Source organism: Pan troglodytes, chromosome 1, assembly GCF_028858775.2.
Source record: "Pan troglodytes isolate AG18354 chromosome 1, NHGRI_mPanTro3-v2.0_pri, whole genome shotgun sequence".
Taxonomy (NCBI): Eukaryota; Metazoa; Chordata; class Mammalia; order Primates; family Hominidae; genus Pan; species Pan troglodytes.
Genome location: NC_072398.2, coordinates 181000445 through 181027323, shown reverse-complemented (window position 1 = coordinate 181027323; position 26879 = coordinate 181000445). Strand labels below are relative to the sequence as shown.

The following is a 26879-nucleotide window of genomic DNA, read 5'->3' as shown; positions in this document are numbered from 1 at the left end:
AACTGCAGAATATACATTCTATTAATCAGCATATGGAACATTACCCAAGATAGACCATATGATAGGGCACAAAACAAGTCTCAGTAAATTTAAGAAAATCAAAATTATATCAAGTACTTTCTCAGACCACAGTAGAATAAAATTGTAAATTAACTCCAAAAGGAACCCTCAAAAACCATGAAAATACATGGAAATTAAATAATCTGCTCCTGAATGATCATTGGGTCAACAATGAAATCAAGATGGAAATGAAGTCTGAAAGAGCACAAATAGATAATCTAAGGTCACATCTCACAGAACTAGAGAAACAAGAACAATCCAAACCAAATCCAGCAGAAGAAAAGAAATAACCAAGATCAGAACAGAACTAAATGAAATTGAAACAAAAAAAACAGATAAGTGAAACAAAAAGCAGATTCTTTGAAAATATAAATGAAATTGATTATTAGTGAGATTCACCAAGAAAAGAGAGAAGATCCAAATAAGCTCAATTAGAAATGAAACAGGAGATATTACAACTGATACCACAGAAATACAAAAAATCATTCAAGACTACTATGAACACTTTTATGTGTACAAATTAGAAAACCTGGAGGAGATGGATAAATTCCTAGAAATATACAACCCTCCTAGATTAAACCAGAAAGATACAGAAACTCTGAACAGACAAGTAACAAGCAGAAAGATTGAAATGGTAATTTTAAAATTGCCAACAAAAATAAAGTCCAGGACAAAACAGATTCACAGCTGAATTGTATCAGACATTCAAAGAAGAATTGGTACCAATCCTATTAACACTTCTCCAAAAGACAGAGAAAGAGGTAACCCTCCCTAAATAATTCTATAAAGCCAGTATCACCCTAATACCAAAACCAGGAAAGGACATAACAAAGAAAACTACAGAACGACATCCCTGATGAACACAGATGCCAAAATCCTCAATAAAATACTAGCTAACTGATTTCAACAACATATCAAAAAGATAATCCACCATGATCAAGTGGGTTTCACACCAGGGATGCAGGGATGGTTTAACATATGCAAGTCAATAAAGGTGAAACACCGCATAAACAAAATTAAAAACAAAAATCACATGATTATCTCGATAGATGCAGAAAAAGCAGTTGACAAAATCCAGCATCGCTTTATGTTTAAAACCCTCAGCAAAATCGCCATGGAAGGGACACCCCTTAGGTAATAAAAGCCATCTAAACAAACCCACAGATAACATTATACTGAACGGGAAAAAGTTGAAAGCATTCTGCCTGAGAACTGGAACAAGACAAGGATGCCCACTTTCACCACTTCTATTCAACATAGTACTGGAAGTCCTAGCCAGGCCAATCTGACAAGAGAAAGAAAGAAAGGACGTCCAAATCAGTAAAGAGGAAGTCAAACTGTCTGGGTATATGATACGATCATATACCCAGAAAACCCTACAGACTCATCCAAAAAGCTCCTAGAACTGATAAATGAATTCAGCAAAGCTTCAGGATACAAAATTAATGTACACAAACAGTAGCTGTGCTATACACCAACAGCAAGCAGGCTGAAAATCCAATTAAGAATTCAACCCCTTTTACTACCACTGCAAAAAAAAAATACTCAGAATTATACCTAACCAAGGAGGTGGAGGTAAAAATCTCTACAGGGAAAACTACAAAACACTGCTGAAAGAAATCATAGACAACACAAGTGAAATACATCCCGTGCTCATGGATGCATAGAATCAATACTGCAAAACTGACCACAGTGCCAAAAACTATCTACAAATTCAATGCAATTCATATCAAAATACCACCATCATTCTTCACAAAACTAGAAAAAACAATCCTAAAATTCACATGGAACCAAAAAGAGCCTACCTAGCCAAAGCAAGACTAAACAACAACAACAAAAATCTGGAGGTATCTTAGTACCCAACCTCAACTATATCATAAGGCCAAAACAGCATGGTACTGATATAAAAATAGGTACACAGACCAGTGGAACAGAATAGGGAACCCAGAAATAAATCCATATACATATAGCCAACTCATCTTTGACAAAGCAAACAAAAACATAAAGTAGAGAGAGGACACATTCAACAAATAGTGCTGGGATAATTCGCAAGCCACATGTAGAAGAATGAAACTGGATCCTCATCTCTCACCCTATACAAAAACCAACTAAGATGGATCAAATACTTAAATCTAAGACCTAAAACCATAAAAATTCTAGAAGATAACATCAGAAAAACCCTTCTAGACATTGGCTTAGACAAAGACCTCATGACCAAGGATCCAAAAGCAAATGCAACAAAAACAAAGATAAATAGAAGGACTTAATGAAACTAAAAATCTTTGGCACAGCAAAAGAAATAATCAGCAGACTAAACAGACAACCCACAAAGTGAGAGAAAATATTTGTAATCTATACATCTGGCAAAGGACTAATATCCAGAATCTACAAGGAACTAAAACAAATCAGCAAGAAAACAAACAACCCCATCAAAAAGTGGGCTAAGGACATGAACAGACAATTATCAATAGAAGATATACATACCACCAATGAACATATGGAAAAATGTTCAATGTCACTAATGAGCAAGGTAATGCAAATCGAAACCACAATGTGATACCACCTTACTCCTACAAGAATGGCCATAATCTAAAAATCAAAAAATAATAAGATGTTGGCGTGGATGTGGTGAAAAGGGAACACTTTTACACTGCTGGTGGGAATGTAAACTAGTACAACCAACTGTGGAAAACAGTGTGGAGAGTCCTTAAAGAACTAAAAGTAAATCTACCATTTGATCCAGCAATCCCACTAGTGGGTATCTACTCAAAGGAAAAGAAGACATTATACAAAAAAAGACACTTGTACAGGCACGTTTATAGCAACACAATTCACAATTGTTAAAATACAGAACCAGCCCAAATGTCCATCACTCAAGTACATAAAGAAAATATGGTATATATACACCATGGAATACTACTCAGCCATAAAAAGGAACTAAATAATGGCATTCACAGCAACCTGGACAAAATTATTCTAAGTGAAGTAACTCAGGAATGGAAAACCAAACATCGTGTGTTCTCATTCATAAGTAGGAACTAAGATATGAGGACACAAAGGCATAAGAATAATACAATGGACTTTGGGGACTCGGGGGGAAGGGTGGGAGGAGGGTAAGGGATAAAAAACTACACATTGGGTACAGAGTATGCTGCTTGGGTGATGGGTGCACCAAAGTCTCAGAGACCACGACTAAAAAAAATAAAAATAAAAAATTATTTAAAAAATTAAAAATTAAAAACATTTTAAAACTAGATATTTGATATTAAGGAATTATTATTGGTTATGATTTTATACACATGAAGTGATTATATATATGTCTGTATATGTGGTATGACCACATGTATATATATATATATATATATATGCACACTAAATGTAAAATATTTATATATATAAAATATTTCAATATATCTCTCTAAAAGACATACTTTATGTATAACAAAAAAGGCAAATACACGTGATATATTTAGGAGTAAGTAGACTAAGTAAACCCAAATTAAGAGATAAAGCCTGATAGTAGAAGAGTGACTTTATGAAAGTAGAAGAAAAAAGAACACAACCTTACCTTACATCTCTGGTGAATTTTTTCAACTTAGGAAAAAAATAATTTGTGTGTGTGTGTGTGTGTGTGTCTGTATATGTGTGTGTGTCCGTATATGTGTGTGTCTATATATACATATATATGTATGTGTGTATATATATATATATGAATGTATATATAAACATTCACAGGGATAGTCTAAAACGGGTTGCAAATTTTAGGAGCTACGCAGGTAAAACAAAATCAATGAAGCAGACTAAAAATAAGAAATTAAGGAGAAAATAGGGAATGACGGGGACTGTCATACCAAACGGCCTTTGTCCCCTGCTAAAGGTGGCACCAGCTGCTCAGCTCCAGCCGACAGTGAATGTGCTGCAACACAGGCCCAGTTTTACCAAATCACATGGATTTTCCAAAGTCAGAAATTCATATTTTTACATGAAATCTTCCTATTTTGAAATAATTGACAATCAATCTAATCTAATTCTTTATTATCTTCATGAGCCCAACAAAATATATCTGATAGCTTGAACCATCCTACGTGCTGCCAGTTTGCAACCACTGGTCTAAGAGAAACTTAATATAGCATGGCATGGTGGAAATGAAAGGAGATGTATTTTAGCTTTTTCCTGATAACAAAAATTTATTTTGTTAATAGCCACTGAGATGAAAAAAGAAGGACTTCACCAGATTCACTGCTACCTTCAGTGTACTTTTTGTACACTGTAAATAAGTTCTTGAAAGTAAGTTCTTTGTGGGCAGTTTATTTACTACTCTCTCTCATTCCTAGGCATGGCTCCACTAAACAAGACTCTGCTAAATTAATGTGAAAGAGTAGTCATAAGCTTCAGTTTGAGTAGGTGAGTCAAATACACCAAAGGTAATCGGCTTTATCTTTAACTTATATAGCCAGTTTGGGAAAAGATACAATACCCCAGTGTTAGCTGAGAAATTGTACTGGTTTACTCCGATTTATTTGAGCCCTTAAATCTGTCCTAGTTCTTATACATGGCCATACAGAACTTCAACAGAGGAATTAACTGTGGAGGACTGGTGTGTAAGAGACAGAAAAGACTACCAGAGGCCTTTCACCTTAATGCTACTATCTTTTTTATTACTAGGATATGCATTACAGGATGCTAAGAGCCTCAAATTTCTTATGTTCCTACTCTCTGTATGGATGCCAAGTTTAAATTTTAAAATCTTATTATAATTCAAAAATCACAAAAAAGTAAAGTAAAAATAACAGAAGTTAAATTAACAAAATAAAAGTTAATAGAAGTTAATCAAAGTTAAAACAACAAAAAAGTAAAGTCCAAGGCCAAAGGAAGCTAACGTGGAGGAAAATGAGAGCTTCTACTCACCAAGTCCAATGAGACATTCACCCACCCCATATTAACTCATGTCTGATATAAATTTGCTTATAATCGTATGAGGAAAAATACACAAAATTAAGAATCATATACAAAAATAACTGGAATACAAGAATGTGATAAATATGATTCAAATAAAGCTATATAAAAGTTAACATGAAATAAGTATGTTTCATTATTAAATTCCCCATAACAAGTTTTGCTTTTTGAAAATGAGTAAATGAAACTTGCAAGGCAAAGAGACAGATAGTTTCGGAATTAAGAAATGTGGTTATTACCCAGTGCATTCAAAGATTGCTTTACTATTCTCATCAGAAGGAGTTTCCTTAGATTCAGAAAACAAATATTAATAGAAAGTGGATTTTAAGCCTTGACTTACTATTTTTAATACTGCAATATTCAAAAGACAAACTTGATTTTTAGGAATTTCATATACAGAAGTATTTTTAAAATTATATTTCCTAGACTATTTCTTCTTTTCAGCACTAAATATTCATAGTACTTAAGGTAGCTGGCAATGATAAACAGCATATGAATTTTAGAACTGAAATCCCCAGGGACCAGAGAATTCTATTGGCCTGCCAGAGAGACAATAGCCAAGTAATAAAAAGAGAAAGAGAGAACAATAAAGGTCAGAAGGAAGGAAGAAAGGGGCCAAAGATCTAGGGCTTATTCAGTAGGCCAGTGTCTTTTATTTAACTGGAGCAAGGAAAGGGTAGGTAAAGCTCATAGCAGAAAAATTCAGGAACACTACAGCTGAAAAGTTTAAGGATTTTACCTAATTTCTACATTCTTTGAAGAAGAAAGTTCTTGGGTGGAGCCAGACAGCTAAATAGAAGCCTCCATCAATCATCCTTCCCACAGGAACACCAAATGAACAACTATCCACACAAAAAAGCACCTTAATAAGAATCAAAAATCAAGTGAGTGGTCACTGTACCTGGTTTTAATTTCCTATCTGTCACTGAAAGAGGCACTCAAGAGAAGAGGAAAAATAGTCTTAAATTGCCTAAGCCACTGCTCCCCCATCCTCTGGCAGAAGCCACATGGCACAGAAAAAGAATCTTTGAGCACTTGAGGGACAAAGAAATGCAGTGATTGTGGGACTTTTCATTGGAACTCAGTGCTACCCTGTCACAGCAGAAAGCAACACTGAGCAGAAATCAACCAGCGCCCCCAGAAGGAACATTTACACCAGCCCTAGCCAGAGGGTAATTACCCATCCCAGTGGTTAGAACCTGAGTTCCAGCAAGCCTCACCACCATGGACAAAAGGGCTCTGGTGTACTAAATAAACCTGAAAGGCAGTCTAGGCCACTAGGACTGTAATTCCTGGGCAAGTCCTGGTGCTATGTTGGGCTCGGAGACACTGTGAGAAACCAGCCAGGATAGCCAAGGGAATGCTTGTGCATCCCTCCCCCAACCCCAGGCAGTGCAGCTTACAGCAACAAAAGTGACACCTTCCTTCCTCCAGAGGAGAGGAGAGGGAAGACTCAAGAGGAACTTTCTCTTGCAACTTGGATACCAGCTCAGCCACAGGAGGACAGGGCACCAGACAGAGTCCTGAGACCTCATTCCAGACCACAGCTCCCAAATGACATTTCTAGATGTACCCTGGGCAAGAAGGGAATCTGCAGCCCTGAAAGGAAGGGAAGAGTCTTAGCAGGATGCATCATTTGCTGATTAATGAGCCCTTGGACCCTGAATAATCAGCAACTGTATCCAGGCAGTGGGCCTTAGGTGAGAATCAGAACATGCTGGCTTCAGGTGTCACCCAGCACACTCCCAGCTGTGGTGGCTACAGGGAGGGACTCCTTCTACTTGAGAAAAGGAGAGGGAAGAACAAGGGGGACTTGTCTTACACCTAAATACCAACTCAGCCACAGTGGGGTACAGTACCAAATGGACTCTTGGAATATGCAATTCCAGGAATATAGAGCACAAGCAGATTCCTAAGGTTTCCAGGACCTAGCTCGCTGATGGCATCTCCAGACCTGCCGGGGAATGGGAGGAACTCACAGCCCTGAAGGGAAGAACACAAGCCTTACTGACTTAGACACCTGCTGATTGTAGAGCCTTAGGGACTTGAGCAAACATAGGCAGTAGCCAGGTAGTGGTTATCGCAGGCCTTTGGTGAGACCCAGGGATATGATGGCTTCAGGTCTGATCCAGCACAGTCCCAGTGCTGGTGGCCACAGGAGTTCTTCTGCCACCCCTCCCTCAGCTCCAGGCATCCCAATACAGAGAGAGAAACTCTGTTTGCAACAAAGTCAGGTAAGAGAGTAAGAGTTCTGCCTGGTAATCCAGAAAATTCTTCCAGATTTTATCCAAAACAACCAAGATGGTACCTATTAGAGTCTGGAAGAGCCACAGCATTACTGGGTTTCAGGTGCCCCCAAATGCACATATAGTTGCAGTAGCCAAAATCTTAGATCACAATACCAAGTCCCTTCAAATACCTGGAAAACCTTTCAAAGAAGGACAAGAATAAACAAGCTCAGACTGCAAAGACTACAATAAATACCTAACTCTTCAATGCCCATACACCAACAAACATCTACAAGCATCAGGACAATTCAGGAAGACATGACCTCAAACAATGAACTAAATAAGTCACCAGTGACCAATTCTGGAGTCACAGAGATATGTGACCTTTCAGAGAATTCAAAATAGCTGTTTTGAAGAAAGTCAGTAAAATTCAAAATAACACAGAGAAGGAATTCAGAATCCTATCAGATAAATTTAACAAACAGATTAAAATAATTAAAAAGTATCAAGCAGAAAATCTGTAGTTGAAAAATGAAACTGATATACTGAAGAATGCATCAGAGTCTCTTAATAGCAGAATCAATCACACAGAAGAAAGAATTAGTGAGCTTAAAGGCAGGCTATTTGAAAACACATAGTAAGAGGAGACAAAATAAAAAAGAATTAAACATGTCTACAAGATCTAGAATATAGCCTCAAAGGGCATATCCAAGAGTTATTAGCCTTAAAAAAGAGGCAGAGGCCAGGTGCGGTGGCTCACGCCTGTAATCTCAGCACTTTGGGAGGCTGAGGTAGGCAGATCACGAGGTCAGGAGATCGAGACCATCCTGGCTAACACGGTGAAACCCCGTCTCTACTAAAACTACAAAAAATTAGCCAGGCATGGTGGCGGGTGCCTGTAGTCCCAGCCACTTGGGAGGCTGAGGCAGGAGAATGGCATGAACCCAGGAAGTGGAGCTTGCAGTGAGCCAAGATTGCGCCACTGCACTCCAGCCTGGGCGACAGAGCAAGACTCCGCCTCAAAAAAAAAAAAAAAAAAGGAGGTAGAGAGAGAGACAGGAGTAGACAGTTTATCAAAGGGATAATAAAAGAGGATTTCCCAAACTCAGAGAAAGATATCCTAAAAGCAGCAAGAGAAAAGAAACAAATAACATACAATGGAGCTCCAATACACCTGGCAGCAGACTTTTCAATGGAAACCTTACAGGCCAGGAGAGACAAGCATGACATATTTAAAGTGTAGAAGGAAAAAACAAAAACAAAAAAACAAAAAAACTTTACCCTAGAATAGAGTATCCAGCTAAAATATCCTTAAAACATGAAGGAGAAATACTTTCCCAGACAAACAAAAGCTGAGGGATTTCATCAACACTGGACTTGTCCTACAAAAAATGCCAAAGGGAGTTCTTCAATTTAAAAGAAAAGGACATGAATGTGCAGGAAGAAATCACTGGAATGTACAAAACTCACTGGTAATAGTAACTACACAAAAGACATAGAATATTTTAACACTGTAATTGTGGTACACAAACTACTCCTATCTTGAGTATAAAGACTAAATGATGAAGCAATCAGAAATAATAACCACAACAACTTTTCAAGACAAAGACAGTATAAGATATAAATAGAAACAAAAAAAAATTTTTAAGGGGTGAGACTTAAAATGTAGAGTTTTTATTAGTTTTTCTCTTTGCTTGTTTGTTTATGCAATCAGTGTTAAGTTGTCATTAGTTTAAAATAATGGGTTATAAGAATTTAATTGCAAGCCCCATGGTAACCTCAAATCAAAAACTATATGACGTACACAAAAAATAAAAAATCAGAAATTAAAATATACCTCACCACAGAAAATAATCTTCACAAAAAGGAAGACAAGGAAGGAAAGAAAGAAGATAAGACCACAAAACAATCAAAAAACAAGTAACAAAATGGCAGAAGTCCTTATTTATCAATAACAACATTGAATATAAATGGACTAAACTCTCCAACCAAAAGACATACAGTGGCTACATGGATAAGAAAACAAGACCTAAGAATCTGTTGTGTATAAGAAACACACTTCTGGCTAGGCACAGTGGCTCACATCCATAATCCTAGCACTTTGGGAGGTTGAGGAGGGAGGATTGGTTGAGCCCAGGAATTCAAGACCAGCCTGGGCAACAAAGTGAGATTCTGTCCCTACAAAAACAAAACAAAATGAAAAGCTGGGTGTGGAAGCACATGCCTGTAATCCCAGATACTCAGGAGGCTGAGGCAAGATGATTGCTTGAACCCAGGATGTCAAGACTAAGTGAGACATGATCATGCCACTGCACTCCAGCCTAGGTGACAGAGTGAGACCCTGTCCAAATAAAAGGGAAAAAGAAACACACTTCACCTATAAAGACACACATGAACTGAAAATAAACGGATGAAAAAAGATATTCCATGCAAATAGAAACCCAAAAACAGCAGAAGTTGGTATATTTGTATCACACAAAAGAAATTTCAAGAAAAAAACAATGAAAAGAGACAAGGTCATGATCTAATGATAAAGGGGCCAATTCAGCAAGAGGATAAAACAATTAGAAATATAGGTACCCCACACTGGAGCACCCAGATATATAAAGAAAATATTATTAGAGTTAAAGAGATAGATAGACCCCAATACAATAATAGCTACAGACTTCATTCAACACCCTGCTTTTAGCACTGGACAGACAATCCATACAGAACATCAACAAAGAAACATCAGATGCAATCTGCACTGTAGACCAAATGAACCTAACAGATATTTACAGAACATTTCAACCAATGGCTGCAGAATCCACATTTTTCTCCTTAGCATATGCCTCATTCTCAAGGATAGACCATATATTAGGACACAAAACAAGTCTTTAAAATTTTTTAAAAATAAAATTATATCAAGTATCTTCTCTGAACACAGGGAATAAAACTAGAAGTCAAGAACAAGAGGAATTTTGGAATCTATAGAAACGTATGGAAATTAAACACTGCTCCTAAATGACCAGTGAGTCAATAAAGAAATTAAGAAAGAAATTGAACATTTTCTTAAAACAAATGATAATAAAAACATAACATACCAAAACCTGTGGGATATGGCACTAGCAGTACTAAGAGGAGAGTTTATTGCCGTAAGAAACTACATCAAAAAAGTAGAAAAAGTTAACAACCTAATGATGCATCTTAAATAACTAGAAAATCAAGGGCAAGACAAACCCAAAATTAATAGAAAAAAATAATAATAAAGATTAAAGAAGAAATATATGAAATTGAACTGAAGTAATATAAAAGATTAACAAAACAAAAAACTTGGCTTTTTGAAAAGACAAACAAAACTGACAAACTTTAGCCAGACTCAAGAAAAGACAAGTCTCAAATAAATAAAATCAGAAATGAAAAAAGAAGACACTAAAATTGATGTGGCAGATATTCAAAGGATCATTAGAGGCCATCATGAGCAACCATATGCCAATCAAATGAAAAACCTAGCAGAAATGCATAAATTCCTAGACACATACAACCTACCAAGATTGAACCATAAAAAAATCCAAAACCTAAACAGACCAATAACAAGTAATGAGGTAGAAGCCATAATAAAAAGTCCCCAGCAAAGAAAAGCCCAAGACCTGATGGCCTCACTGCTGAATTTTATCAAACATTTAAAGAACTAACACCAATCCTACTCAAACTATTTTGAAAAACAGAGGAGAAGGGAATACTTCTAAACTAATTCTATGAGGCCAGTATTACCCTGATACCAAAACCACACAAAGACACATCTAGGAAAAAACAAACAAACAAACAAAAACACTACAGGCCAATATCCCTGATTAACAGAAACTGATGCAAAAATCCTCAACAAAATACTGGCAAACTAAATTTAACAACACATTAAAAAGTTCATTCATCATGACCAAGTGGAATTTATCCCAGCAATGCAAGGATGGTTCAACATATGTAAATCAATCAATATGATACATCATATCAACAGAATAAAGGACAAAAACCATATAATCGTTTCAATTGATGCCAAAAAGAATTTGATAAAATTCAACATCCTTTCATGATAAAAAAAAAACTCAAAAAACTGGATATAGAGGGAATATATCTCAACACAATAAAAAAACCTAAAGACAGACCACAGGTAGTATCATGCTGAATAGGGAAAAACTGAAGGCCTGTCCTCTGAAATCTGGAACACAACAAGGATGCTCACTTTCACCACTGTTATTCAACATAGTAATGAAAGTCCTACCCAGAGCAATCAGACATGAAAAAAAACAAAGGGCATACAAATTGTAAAGGAAGAAGTCGAATTATTATTGTTTGTAGATGATCTTGTATTTGAAAAAAATCTAAAGATTCCACCAAAAATCTATTAGAACTGATAAACAAAGTTGCAGGGTACAAAATCCACATACAAATATCAGTAGCATTTCTATATGCCAAAAATGAACAATCTGAAAAAGAAATCAAAAAATTAATTCCATTTACAATAGTCACAAATGAAATTAAATACCAAAAAATTAACTTAACCAAAGAAGTGAAAGCTCTCTACAGTGAAAACTATAAAATATTGATCAAAGAAATTAAAGAGGACGTCAAAAAATAAAAAGATATTCGGCCAGGCGCAGTGGCTCATGCCTGTAATCCCCGCACTTTGGGAGGTGGAGGCGGGTGGATCACGAGGTCAGGAGATTGAGACCACCCTGGCTAACAAGATGAAACCTTGTCTCTACTAAAAATACAAAAAATTAGCCAGACGTGGTGGTACATGCCTGTAGTCCCAGCTACTCGGGAGGCTGAGGCAGGAGAATCACTTGAACCTGGGAGGCAGAGGTTGCAGTGAGCCAAAATCATGCCACTGCACTCCAGCCTGGGCAATAGAGCAAGACTCCATCTCAAAAAAAAAAATTCAACATTCATGGATTGGAAGAATCAATATTGTTAAAATGTTCATACTATCCAAAGCAATCTAAAGATTCATGCAATCTCTATCAAAATATCAAAGAGATTCTTCACAGAAATAGAAAAAACAATCCCAAAATTTGTAAGGAACCACACACACACACACACACACACACACACACACACAACAGAGCCAAAGCTATCCTAAAGCAAAAAAACAAAACAAAACTGGAGGATCACATTACCTGATTCAAATTATATGATAGAGCTATAGTAACCAAAATAGCATGGTACTGGCATAAAAACAGACACATAGACCAATGGGACAGAATAGAGAACCCAGAAACAAATCCACACACATACAATGAAATCATTTTCAACAAAGGTGCCAAGAACATACACTGGGGAAAGGACAGTCTCTTCAGTAAATGGTGCTAGGAAAACTGAATATTTATATGCAGAAAAATAAAACTAGACTGCTATCTCTTGCCACATACAACAACCAAATCAAAATAGATTCAAGACTTAAATCTAAGAAATCAAACTATAAAACTACTGCAAGAAAACATTGGGGATATTCTCCAGGACATTGGACTGGGCAAAGATTCCTGGAGCAGTATCTCACAAGCTCAGCAACCAAAGCAAAAATGGACAAATGGGATCACATCAAGTTAAAAAGCATCTGCAAAGCAAAGGATACAATCAACAAATTTAAGAGACATCTCACAGAAAGGGAGAAAATATTTACAAACTACCCATAACACGGAGAAGGAATTCAGAATCCTATCAGATAAATTTAACAAAAAGATTTGTTAAATTTGTTAATTTGTTAAAGAGATTAATAACAAAAATATATAAGGAGCTCAAACAACTCTATAGGAAAAAAGTCAGTAATCTGATCAAAAAATGGGCAAAAGATTTGAATAGATATTTTTTAAAAGAAGACATCAAAATGGCAAACAGGCATATGAAAAGGTGTTTGACATCATTGATCATCAGAGAAGTGCAAATCAAAACTACAATGATATATCATCTCACCAAGTTAAAATGTCTTATGTCAAAGACAGGCAATAACAAATTCTGGAGAGGATATAGAGAAAAGGGAACCCTCGTATACTGCTGGTGGGAATGTAAATTAGTACAACCACTATTGAGAAGCGTTTGGAGGTTCCTCAAGAAACTAAAAATTGAGCTACCTATGATCCAGCAATCTCACTGCTGGGTATATAACCAAAAGAAAGGAAATCAGTATATTGAGGAAATATCTGCACTCCAATGTTTGTTGCAGGATTGTTTACAATAGCTAAGATTTGGAAACAACCAAAGTGTCCAACAACAGATGAATGGATAAAGAAAATGTGGTACATACACACAATGGAGTACTATTCAGCTAAAAAAGAATGAGATCCTGTCATTTGCAACAATGTGGATGGAACTGGAGATCATTATGCTAAGTGAAATAAACCAGGCACAGAAAGACATATGTCATCACATGTTCTCACTTATATGTGGGATCTAGAGATCAAAATAATTGAACTCATGGACACAGAGAGTAGAAGAATGTTTACCAGAGGCTGAGAAGGTTAGTGGGAGGCTGGGGATATGGGTTGAAAAAAAAATAGAATGAATAAGACCTACCACAAGACCTGCTATCCTGATAGCTCAATAGGGTGACTATAGTCAATAATAACTTAATTCTACATTTTAAAGTAATTTAGAGTGTAATTAGATTCTAACTCAAAGGATAAATGCTTGAGAGGATGGATACCCCATTCTCCTTGATGTGCTTGTTTCACATTGCATGCATATATCAAAACATCACATGTACCCTAATAAATATATACACCTACTACATATCCACAGTTTTTTTAATTTTTAATAAATAAATAAAAAAATTTAAATTAGCAATATAAGAACATTTAGCTTGCTAGGACAGCAACAAAAGTAATTTATCTATCCTCCTGATAATATTTAATCCTGTTTTTGAAAACCAGTTAAAACTCTTAAGCTTTCAAAATATGTATATGTTCAGAGAATACCTCAGTAGGATAAGGATGCTTTTGTCACCCTAAAAGCAAGAAGCTCATTCCCAGAGCTTTTTAAGTGTATAGTGTGTTTTCAAGGGTGAGTTGGCAACTTTTGATAGCCTAAATGTGAAACTGCATTAAAATTAGATATCTGAAGAAAATTATACTTTTTCAGGATCACATGTAAAATTTTCTGAGAACAACTTTTTTGCCAACTTGAAACCACGTTGATCGTAAGGATGTACAAATAATAAAGAAAAAAAAATGCCCTGGTTTGTTTCCACCAAAAAGTAATGTGACCCTGGAATCATAATTTGTTTCAGTAGTTAGTTACAACACCAATTGTCTCAGAATATAACCACTTCCAATTTCCATTAAAAATATATACAGTACTTCAGTTGTCTATTAAGTTCCTTAATTGAAGAAACTCTATCGAATTAAAGATACACTGATCTAGTCAAAATGTAAAATCTTCCAGAAATAGAAAAGCTCTAATCAGTACAACACAACACGAAATTAGTCCCAAACTAGCAAATGTGAATTTAAAGGAAGAAATAGTCCTCTTTCTTAGGGCTTTATTAAATCAGGTTACAGGAATTAATAAAAAGAGTAAATAAGATCATGAGTCCTTCCTCAAAACATAGGGGAAAGTTTCTTTCGTGAAGCTGAGTCCTAGACCATGTGTAGTTTCTATTAAATTGAAGCAAAAGAATCAGTCTCATTAGAGAAAAGAATAAAAAATTACCCACCACTTTTATTAAATCATTTGGTTTTCATCCAGCTGTATAATATGTGTGATGCAAATTAAAGACCCCACAATTTGATAAACCTAAACTGAGATAAAAGCTTTCTAGTCTTTTATAGGAAAGTTTAAAACATTTACAATTGTTAGTAAGCTGCAAAAAGTTTACTAGCATTTCCCATAATCACTGCTATTCTTGGGATGGTACATCGTTGGTAATGACACTACTAAGATAAGAAGTTACAGTATTACAGCTTAGGAACATAGTTCCAATTTTTATTAAAATTATTAAGTTCTTCCTAATATGTTTATGACACAGGGTCTGATGTTCCATCCAAATACATTTATAAAATTGTTTTCTTAAAGCACCTGGGGTAGTTACATGACTGGAGAAGATCTTTAAACATGTATAAAGCTGTATGTCTAATAGAATGAAAGGCATCAATTAATCCAATTACTTAGTGAAGACAGTTTCTCCTATACTATATGCACTACATACACCTCACAACCCTATTTGATAAAGGACTAGTATCTCCATTTAAACATGAAAACTGGGTTAGAGAAACACTATTACACATTAATTGGTAGAGTTGAATGTTTTAAATCTTATCTTTGTAATTTCAAAATCCATGCCCTATTTATTATGTCACGCTGTCAACAGAGACAGATACATCCAAATGAGGTTTTAAAGGCCAGGTGTGGTGGCTCACACATGTAATCCCAACACTTTGGGAGTCTGAGGCAGGCAGATCACGAGGTCAAGAGATTGAGACCATCATGGCCAACACAGTGAAACCCTGTCACTACTAAAAATACAAAAATTAGCTGGGCGTGGTGGCATGCACCTGTAGTCCCAGCTACTTGGGAGGCTGAGGTAGGAGAATCACTTGAACCCAGGAGGTGGAGGCTGCAGTGAGCCAAGATCACACTACTGCACTCCAGCCTGGCCAAGTGGGACTCTGTCTCGAAAAAAAAAAAAGATAAAGAAAAAGATAAACAAAACAATTTAGAGGCCAGCATTTGCTTTGGACCTGCTCTAATACAAATGTTATTAGATCAACCCTTTTCACCAAAGTATTCCTACTTTCAAGATCAGTTTCCTAAATAGACCTCATAACTAATGAACAGAGGATTTCTTTTTTTTTTTTTTTTTTTTTTTTTGGAGAGAGTCTTGCTCTGTGCAATGGTGTAGTCTCAGCTCACTGCAACCTCCACCTCCCAGGCTCAAGCAATTCTCTTGCCTCAACCTCCTGAGTAGCTGGGACTACAGGCGCAAGCCAACACGCCCGGCTAATTTTTGTATTTCTAGTAGAGACGGGGATTCACCATGTTGGCCAGGCTGGTCTCGAACTCCTGACCGCAGGTGATCCACCTGCCTTGGCCTCCCAAAGTGCTGGGATTACAGGCATCAGCTACCATGCCCAGCCGAAAGGATTTTTAATTTGAGCTTCAGGATTTCATACCTTGAAATCATTTCAAATTTTTGTGTGCTTGCACGTACTGTGCATTTCCATGAGGAAGAATTCATTGGTTTTTATCAGTTAATCAAGGGAATCTATGACTCCAGAAATGTTTAAGAATCTGAGGAGAAAGGAAGAAATATAGTCTTTAGTTCTGTTAATAGGTGTGCAATTTTAACAACATTCTAAGTGAGCATTATTCTCTCACCTCCACAAGTTTGTGATGCACATGTTGTTTTCTCTGCCCTTCATTCCTTCTCTCCACACTTCTGCCTACCACTTCCACTGGGCTAATTCCTTCTCATCATTCAAGACTCAATTAATGTGTCCCTTATTCTAATCTAAGACACCTTCTTGAACTACGACCACTACCCCCAGGCTGTCAGGGAACCGTTCTCTGGCCTCAGAATTCTGTGTACAACTCTATGTTGCCTGAATGATAATTTTCTAGCTCTATTTCTCCTCCACTAGGATAGGAGCTCCTTGAAGGCAAGGACTTTTTATAATACATCTGTGAATTTCCAGAGTTTAGCACAATGCTTGATGCATAGAAGGTATTCAGTATAGTTTTGAATAAACAAGTAATTTTAAAAACAAATAAAAATCCTGTGAAACAGAGTTAGACCTTGCCTCTACAAAATATTAAAAAATTAGCTATGCGTGGTGGCATGTGCCTGTAGTTCCAGCCAGTTGGGAGGCTGAGATGAGACCATCACTTGAGCTGGGAAATCAAGGCTGCAGTGAGCCATGATCATTCCACAGTATTGCAGCCTGGATGACAGTGCAAGACCCTGTCTCAAAACATAAATAAATATACCCAAAGCAATCCTAAGCAAAAACAAAAAAAAAAAAAACAAAGCCAGAGGCATCACATTACCTGACTTCAAACTATACTACAACACTACAGTAACTAAAACAGCATGGTACTAGTACAAAAACAGACACAAAGACCCATGGAACAGAACAGAGGAAGCAGAAATAAAGCTGCACATCTACAACTATCTGATCTTCAACAAAGTAGACAAAAACAAGCAATAGGGAAATGACTCCCCATTCAATAAACAGTGCTGGGATAACTGGCTAGTAACATGAAGAAGATTGAAACATATACAAAAATCAACTCAAGATGGATTAATGACTTAAATGTAAAAACTAAAACTGTAAAAACCCTAAAGAAAACTTGGGAAATACCATTTTGCACATAGGCCCTGGCAAAGATTTGATGATGGAGACATGAAAAGCAACTGCAACAAAAACAAAAATTGACAAGTGTGACCTAATTAAACTAAAGAGCTTCTGCACAGCAAAAGAAACTATCAACAGAGTAATCAGACAACCTACAGAATGGGAGAAAACTTTTGCAAACTATGCATTCAACTAAGGTCTAATATCCAGAATCTATAAGGAACTTAAACAAATTAACAGGCTGGGCGTGGTGGCTCATGCCTGTAATCGTATCACTTTGGGAGGCCAAGGTGGGCAGATCACCTAAGGTCAGGAGTTCCAGACCAGCCTGGTCAACATGGCAAAACCCACCTCTACTAAAAAACACAAAAATTAGCCAGGCATGGTGGTGTGCGCTTGTAATCCCAGCTACTCAGGAGGCTGAGGCAGGACAATCACTTGAACCCAGGAGGCAGAGATTGCAGTGAGCAAAGATTGTGCCACTGTACTCCATCTTAGGTGACAGAGTGTGACTTTGTCTCAAAAAATAATAAATAAAAATAATAAAAAGCGGGCAAAGGAGATGAACAGGCACTTCTCAGAAGACATATATGTGGCCAACAAGCAATGCTCAGCACACACATACATGCGGCCAACAAGCATATGATAAATGCTCAACATCACTAATTATTGGAGAAATGCAAATCAAAACCACAGTGAAATACCATTTCACACCAGTCAGAATGGCTATTACTAAAAAGTCAAAAAGCAACAGATGCTGGAGAGGCTGCAGAGAAAGGGGAACACATACACATAGTTAATAGGAATATAAATTAGTTCAGCTGCTGTAGAAAGCACTTTGGAGATTTCTCAAAGAACTTAGAACTACCATTTGATCTAGCAATCCCACTACTGAGTATATACCCAAAGAAATCTAAATTGTTCTACCATAAAGACACATGCACACATACGTTCATCGCCACACTATTCACAATAGGAAAGACATGGAATCAACCCAAAGCCCATCAACAGTGGACAGGGAAAAGAAAATGTGATATATATATATACATAAAATAAATCCCCACTCTACAGAAGCCATCAGCAAATATTTCCTTACACAAGCAACCACATCTATAATTCTCATGATAGCTATCATTTCCAATAACCTGTCTTCTGGACAATGAACAATAATAAATACTATTAATCAATTTTCATCCTTAATAATAATAACGGCCCTAGTAATAAAACTAGGAATAGCCCCCTTTCACTTCTGAGTCCCAGAGAGGACCCAAGGAACTTCTCTAATATCTGGCATACTTCTCCTTACATGACAAAAACTAGCCCCTATCTCGATTATATTTCAAATTTTCCCATCAGTAAACGTGAACATACTCCTATCTATCACAATCCTATCCATTATAGTGGGCAGTTGAGGAGGACTCAATCAAATACAACTGCGAAAATCCTAGCCTACTCCTCAATTATTATATACATATATACCACAGAATACTACACATAAAAAAGAAAGCCATATAAAGAAACAAGATCATGTCCTTTGCAGCAACATAGGTGGAGCTGGAGGCCATTATACTAAGGGAATTAACGCAGGAACAGAAAACCAAGTACCGCATATTCTCACTTATAAGTGGAAGCTAAACACTAATTACACATGGAGACAAAGAAGGGAACAACAGACACCAAGACCTGCTTTAGGGTAGAGAGGGGCAGGAGGGTGAGGGTTGAAAAACCACCTGTTGGATACTATGCTTATTAGCTGGGTGATGAAATAACCTGTACACCAAACCCCAGCAACATGCAATTTATCCATATAACAAACCTGTGTATGTACCCCATGAGCCTAAAATAAAAGTTAAAATGGAATAAAATAAAAATACAAACATACATAAATACATAAATAAAGTAACACAGCCCATAATAGTAATTTCTTCCACAAAGCCAAGACACAGAGATTTATCTATTACTCCTGAAAGAAAGACAAGCAAACTAATTGTTGGCAGGTTGTTTTTGATGTCCCTTCCCCAAGAGATTTATTTCTATAATATTTTTCAAAATATTTATTTAGGAATTGACAATCTTATATAAAAGTTTTCAATCCTATATAAAATTTTAGAAGTCTTTTTGTGTTTCATTGCTTTGTTTTCCTTCAGATGACATGAAAGTACACTTTTTTCCAAGTCTGTTTAGAGACTCAAAAGTATACACCCAACAGTTCTTAAATACATATGACAAATAAAAACATCTTCCTTTGAAGTTTTAAAAAAGAGAAATTTGTTTTATGGATCCCACTAAATAAATGAGGAATATAAAAAGCAAAGATTAGCATATTCCAATATGGTGAACACTATCAATGAAGTACTGCAAGCTTTTAAACTTGCAATAATTTTTATAATGAGAAACATCAAATTCATCTAAGTATGAAATTTTTCCTTAAATCTGTATTAAAATTAATACTCCATTGCTGAAATTTAACAACTAATAAAAATACTCTGAAACTCACATAGAACTGTGCTGTTCTTAAATGACTCAAAGAGAAAGCTGTGATTTTATTTAGAATATATATGCAAAATATTCACATCCTCTGACTTTCTTAATATATATAGATCTTTAGTAGCTTTCATTGAAAGTGACACTGAGCCACAATGCTGAAACTGAAGCAAATTACAACATTCACGGATCTCAGAAATACAGACATGATCAAAGAGCCTTAGAAGAAACAAGCACATAAACTTTCTGTCAAAAAATAGTGTTTTCTGTATCAATACTTTTGAGATATTAATATTATGTTATAGCTCACTTATAGAAAATCTAAAAGTGAGAAAAATATTTTAAACTTTTGAAAATATTTCCTAAAATGAATAAAATTATGTAAGTCCACATTCCCTTTTCCATAATTCCAAAATCACCAAATATCTAACTTTAGCACCAAAATTAATTTGATAGCAAAATCCAACCCAAATTTATGTGACTCTGTTTATAATTTTTATTCACTTACTGTGAATGTGATATTGATGTGTTTGATTACATCTTACTATCTCATACCCCATTGGGGGTATTATGTAATTGACAGTACATATGCAGTATTGCCTTTCCATAATAAAAAGAAATCTGAGTTCTGAAATATATTTGCATCCATACCTGCCAGATAAGGGACTGCAGACCTGGATTTCCTCTTCTTTTAAAGGTGATTTTCTACTATGCCTTTAGGAAAAAAAATATTCTCTCTCTCTCTCTCTGTCTGTCTGTCTGTCTGTCTCTCTCTCTCTCTCTCTCTCTCTCACACACACACACACACACACACACACACAAACACACACAGACACCAATTAAGATATCATTTCTCTGGGGGTGTAAGACATTGTATACTTTCCATAACTTATCTCTAATTCTCACCTTAAAAGTAGCTGTTATTATCCCCAGTTAAATACAGGTACTAAAACAAAAAAGGCTTAACTATTACTTTGTCCAACCACTAACACAAGCTATCAAACAATATTCTCATTTCTAAGGCGTTTTACAATTTCAACATTCTGCCCATAATTGGTTTCTGATTCATATAAACCTGCTTTTTAAAATAGACCCATTTATTTCACAGAGAGTGATAAAGGTACGGTCCATTTTAACAGACTGCATCATTTAAAAAAATGTTTGCCTACATGGGCTTCCACAGAATAACTTGACAAAATAGAAAAACAAATTATTTTACCAGGTAACTAAAATAAAAGCTTTTTTAAGATAGCTGGAAGAGAGGGAGAAGAAGCTAAGAAAAAGAAGCAGGTGCAATCTAGCATGAGACTAATACTCCTACATGTAATTAACTGTAAGGTTTTCTTTTTTATTAGTATTGATAATCAAATTTATAGGGAAAAAGTCCTGACATTTGTGTCCCCATTTTAAAGCACAAGATTTAAAAGAAGAAACTTCCTTTTATAAATCTGACCCTCTTACAGAGCTATCTACATGCTCTGTAAGAAGCTTGAATATAAAAAATTTCTAATGTATTGCATATACTTTACATATAAAAGCATGCTTAAGATATCTTAAGTGTCCCTTATTCCTCCAAGAAATTCCTCAAAATCTACCTCACACAGAGACCGGTCCCGTGATACACAGTTCAGGTAACAATTCTACATTCTCCAAAACTTAATGTCTGCCTTTCTTCTGACAGCAAAGCAGTGAAAAACCAATGAAGAAAAAACAGAATTTCTTATACTCATCATTGTATGTTTATATAATTTCTTTTATATGTAAAGTATATGCAATACATTTGAAATTTTTTATATTCAAGCTTCAAGTGAACTATGGACATAACATTTATTGGACACTTCAAGTATATGATCTCTAATATTCACAGCTATCCTGCAAATATCATCCCCATTTTACAAATGAGGAAACTGAAGATCATAAAACTTGAGTCCAAGGTCCACATATAATAAATCACAGAAGTAGGGTTTACAAAAGGATCTGAGCCCATTTCTTTCCATTTCACCTTGTTAGAATATGCTTAGTTTAGAATATTTCCTGTAAGGCAGGGATTTTCATCATGGCTATGATTTCTTCAGAACGTAGTATGTTGTAATACAAACACAAAGCCAAATAATGAATCTGGGTAACATTTAAATTGTCAAAAAAACTAATCTTCTACTAATTCTTTGCAGATCTTAATTAAGTTGTCAACTTCTCTGTGCCAAAACTTCTCCACATATAAAACATAGAGAATACCTTAAAGAGTTGTTATGAGACTGAAGTAAAATGTATAAACCACTTAGTACAATGCGTGGTACAAAATAAACACTTCATAAATGTTGGCTATTTCAAGTGAGATTAAGAAATTACCAGATGGCCATATTTTGTATCAGGTGACTCCAGCCAGCAATAGCTGGACACCTAATCTAAAACCAGTCAATCCTGACACTGGACTGTGATTTAGTGGTAAAAGACAATAAGGGTCAATAAAATTATCTCTCTCAGAAATTTGAATTAAACAAAGACTGAGGCATTATTCGCCTAAATGACCTGGCTTTTTACCATCATCAATTTTCTACCATCAATGTTACCAATGACCTCTCTGTTGCTAAATCTAGTTTTTTAGCCCTTCATTTTATATTGTTTGGCAGCATTAAGTCTACTGAGTATTCCATTTATCTTGAAACATTCCTTTACTTGTGCTCTAATCTCTCCAGTCGCACCTTCTCAGTCTCTTTGGAAGGCATTGAAATATTGCAGCTACTCAACACTTCATCCCAGGCCTCTTCTCCCTCTAGGCAATTTCATCCACACCCATGGCTTGAGTAATTATTTCTATGTCAAAATAATTATCTCTATGCCAGTTTACACTTTTCTTGTAAATTCAACTGCCTTGTCAATCTCTCTGCTTATCTGGATGTCCTAAAGATACCTCAATCTCCACTTATCTAAAACCAAATTAATGATCTTTCCTCTCACACCTACCCAAGGCCCCTTCCAATGCTCCCTATCCCAATAATGGCACCACTAACTATCCAGTTGCACAAATTAGAAAATGAGAAGTAGTCTTTGATACTTCCTTCTCCATCATCCTCATATTTCACTAAGTCCTATTAATTTTATCTCCTAAGTATTTCTCAATTCCTTCTCTTCATCTCCACTGCTACCTTCTAAGGTCTCTCTATATGCACTCTTGTATCCTCTGTACTCTCCTCAATGTAGCTGGTGGAGAGTATATCCTATATCCACTCTTGTATCCTCTGTACTCTCCACATTGTAGCCAGAGTTATTTTTTTAATTATTCTAATCATGGCATGCTCCCACTTAAAAGCCCTCAATGGCTTCCCATTATTCTTAGGATTTCTGACCCAAATTCATATCATATTCTACAAAGTACTGGAAGATCTGGCTTCAGCGTACCTCTTCTCTCTTCCCATTGCCCCACATGTACCCACACTTGTCTCCTTTCAGTTCCTTAAACACAGCATAACATGTCTCCACCTGCTTGGGTTCTTTGCACATGGTTTTCCTGCTGCCTCGACCACTCTTTGCCCTTTTTTTCAATTATCCAATCCCTATCATATGTCAGCTAAAATATCACTTCCAGACAATATCAGTAATTCAGTTATTCATTTAAGAAATCTTTATTGAGAACATACTATACACTTAGAACAGTTCTAGACATGTGGTATTGATAAAACAATGCCCTTGTAGAGCTTACATTGTAGTGGAAGGAGACAGGAAATAAGCAATACAAGCAAGTAAATTAAATAGTATGTTCAAAGGCAATAAATGCTATGAGAAAAAAAGGAAAAGAAGAACAAGGTAAGCTCATCCAAAGCAGGGAATTTCCAATGCCTAACTTATTGCCAGGCATATAGTTAGCACTCGATATTTGTTGAGTGGATGAATGAATAAAGGAATAAGCATGTTCAAGTTATGAGGGAGCTAAAACTATAAAATGAGTAGAGGAGCTACTCAATAAAACAGAGGTGCCATGAAAGAAAGAGAAATAATGAAGGCCTTGAGACATAATGGTTCCTCGAACCTATTTCTGAGGGTGTCATAGTTTTCAGTTCCAGTTTCTGGGGTGTGGTGTGTATGTACCATAACCACACACACACACACACACACACACACCAGGACCAAAGTAATTCAAGTGGATCACTCTTGTAATGATAATACCTGATCAGGACATATATACAAGGTTATGTATACCACTGCCAACACCCATCAGACACATATTCCCAAAGCCACTTCTTTTCTACCCACACACCCATGCCATCCCGTAACATCCAGTTCTTCAGTGGTCAGCCTCATTTAGAGGCAAACTCCCTCCCACATACTCAAAACTGTAAAAACCTTTGCTTTCTTCTATGACCCTGTGAGAAACTTAAAGTCAGTATCTCACAAATCCCAGCCATATGCACAAGGAGTCCCCTCAGGAATAGGATCCTGGGTCTCCCTTCCTGTCAGTCTTCCTGTCCCTTAAAGGCTATCTTCTACCCACAGAAGTGTGGACATGCACTCCTTTGATTCTGAATGACCTTCAAGATCATTGAACCCACATACACTCACACTCACGCTCCAGCCTCCTTTGGTAGGCTCCTAAAGGACTGGGGCTCCGGGTATCCCCTCAAGGCCTCTTGTCTTTTTAAGGATCCATACAAGAATTATTTGCATAAATTTCTCTGTGACCAGGAGTGACCCTGAGGACACTGCACATCCCCAAACACAAATACTCTAACTCCTCCTTCCATGGCACTGTCTGATATTAAAGTAACACACCTTCCACGTATACCTCCCTCTTTAGAGTCAGAGCCTCCTACTCCCACCCCGAGCCCAAATCATGCCCCTTTAGGGATCTCTCCCATGCTCCCACAGGGCAGTGTACACCCTTTCCATGACACAGCCTAGCCCTAGGATTAGCCTTCACCACAGGTGATCCCAGGATTAAGATCCTGTCTCTTCCCTCAGGTCCCAGCCCCTTTCGGGCCCATGTTCTGTCAGAAGTGTGCACACTAACCCACACTCCCCTCCACCACCCGGACTTCGAGGTCCCTGCCCGCCATTCAGAGGGGTGCACGCCACCCTTGACCCCTGACCCTGAAGTCATAACCCACCGCGCAAATATACAGGACCGCCTCCTCAGGAGTAGGACCATGCCCGAGTCCCCTGTTGCCTGAGACCCAGGACAGCCTGGCCGCCTCAGCCTCCCCCAGATCGGCCGCCCCCACAGACCTGCCTCAGGCGCCGACTGGCTCCCCTCCGCCATTTTTGTTGTCCCTCAGTCTCCGAGCTCACGCGAAGACCGCGGGGCAGTAGGGAGCGGGTGGTGGGATCAGTGGGCTGACAGGAGCTCCCTCTGGAAGACGCGGCACGACGGTTGCCAGGGCAACGGGTGGCAGGCGCGCGGGTGGCCGGCGCGCGGCTGAGGGCGGGAGGGACGCCTGGGAGGAGCGTGCGTCCAAGGCCCCGCCCCCGCGGCGCGAGCCCGGGCCTGAGCTGGGACTTGGGCCCCGGGGCGCTGCTCCTCCGCAACCGAGCCACCGCATCCTGGCAACTGAGCAGGCTCCGCCACCCCTAGAGCACAGGGGCCAGGTCTGTAGCGAAGGCGCTTTCCTGCCGGCGACCGGGGTCCTCGTACTGACCGCCCATACTAGCTAAACTGGCTTTTCTGTGGTTGGTGCTCAACTTTGGGGACTTGGGACAGGTTTCTTGATTTCCCAAAGCTTCTCCCCTTGGTTTGCCTGGGTTACTCGTCTTCAACTGAAATGCACTGAAAACCAACTGTGTGCCCACCCCAACCCAAACACACAGAGGCCCAAAGGGTTCTGGCTCCTTGCCCCTCTGCGACAGCAACCCTCAACCCCAGAAAAGACTTATCCTTTTGCTGACGTATTTTTCAGTAAATATGGGCTGCTGTTTCCCACTTTTCAGTAGTGACACGCCGTTATCGTCTAAAACCAAGCTGGAACATTACCCGTCCTGACCAGCTCTGCCCTCCCGCAGTCCCCTGTATATTCCCTCTATTCCAAATGCTTTATGCATTATTTCCTTCTCGACCATGAGCTCTCTGATACCTACGGTTGATCTCTTATCTTTGTATACTCCATAGTGCAGCGTGGTGCATGACACAAAGTAGGATCTCAGTCAATGTCTGCTGAATGGAAAATGGTGGTAATCTGAAAGGAAATGAGGTGGAGAGAGTGAAAGAGGGAAGGGGGAAAAACGCTAAGAAAAATGTGTTATTGAGCTGATTGCTTTAGTAGACAACTATTTTTAATCTTGCTGGAGACTCTGAAAAACAGGGTAGAATGTGTGCCTGCCGTTGTCCCACTGAAGAACACAGAGTCTGGGGCATTTGTCTCCTAATTTCTGTCTCCATTGGTTGAGGGTTGCTCTCCACCTTCCAGCTTGAACTCTCTCACATTTCCTGGTTATGCTTGCCAGGGCTGAGCAGACTTCTAGAGTTTGAGAGAAAGCCTTGAGGCAGAAATGCAGAGACGGACCGGAAGGCCTTCTAAGTAAGATGCTGGCCACATGCATGGAACTGTCCATTCATCTGCATTAAAATCATGGATAAGAATCTTGTACAGAAAGTTACATGAAAATAGCTATCAGAATTATCTCTCACATTTGAACAGTTTAAAATTCCCAAGCCATGTCCACACAACTATCAAGATGAATATATATGTGCTTTCCACAGTCCTAATGACACTTATGTAAAGGCTGTGAGGGTTTTGGGAATTTCGGTGTTGGAGGAGTCAATAAGGGCTAAGAAGAACAAAAGAACTACATTAAGTATAGGGAGATGGAAAAATAAAGAGAAAGATGTGGGTTCTAC

The 26879-nt window shown here is 37.6% G+C and overlaps 1 protein-coding gene across 9 annotated transcripts in view; it reads right to left on the bottom strand.

Moving 5' to 3' along the window:
* Positions 1-25484, bottom strand: part of AGBL4 (AGBL carboxypeptidase 4) — a 1457272-nt gene extending 1431788 nt beyond the window's left edge. For 8 of the 9 annotated variants that reach the window (XM_054666739.2, XM_054666701.2, XM_009457345.5 and 5 more), the window contains exon 1: positions 25274-25484. In XM_054666739.2, coding sequence (XP_054522714.1) covers positions 25274-25307 — 34 coding nt within the window. In that variant the 5' untranslated portion in view covers positions 25308-25484. Of the gene's footprint in view, positions 1-25155; positions 25179-25273 lie in introns of those variants that run through there. The other variant, XM_063780635.1, reaches the window with a different exon arrangement.
* Positions 25485-26879: the final 1395 nt, after the last annotated feature.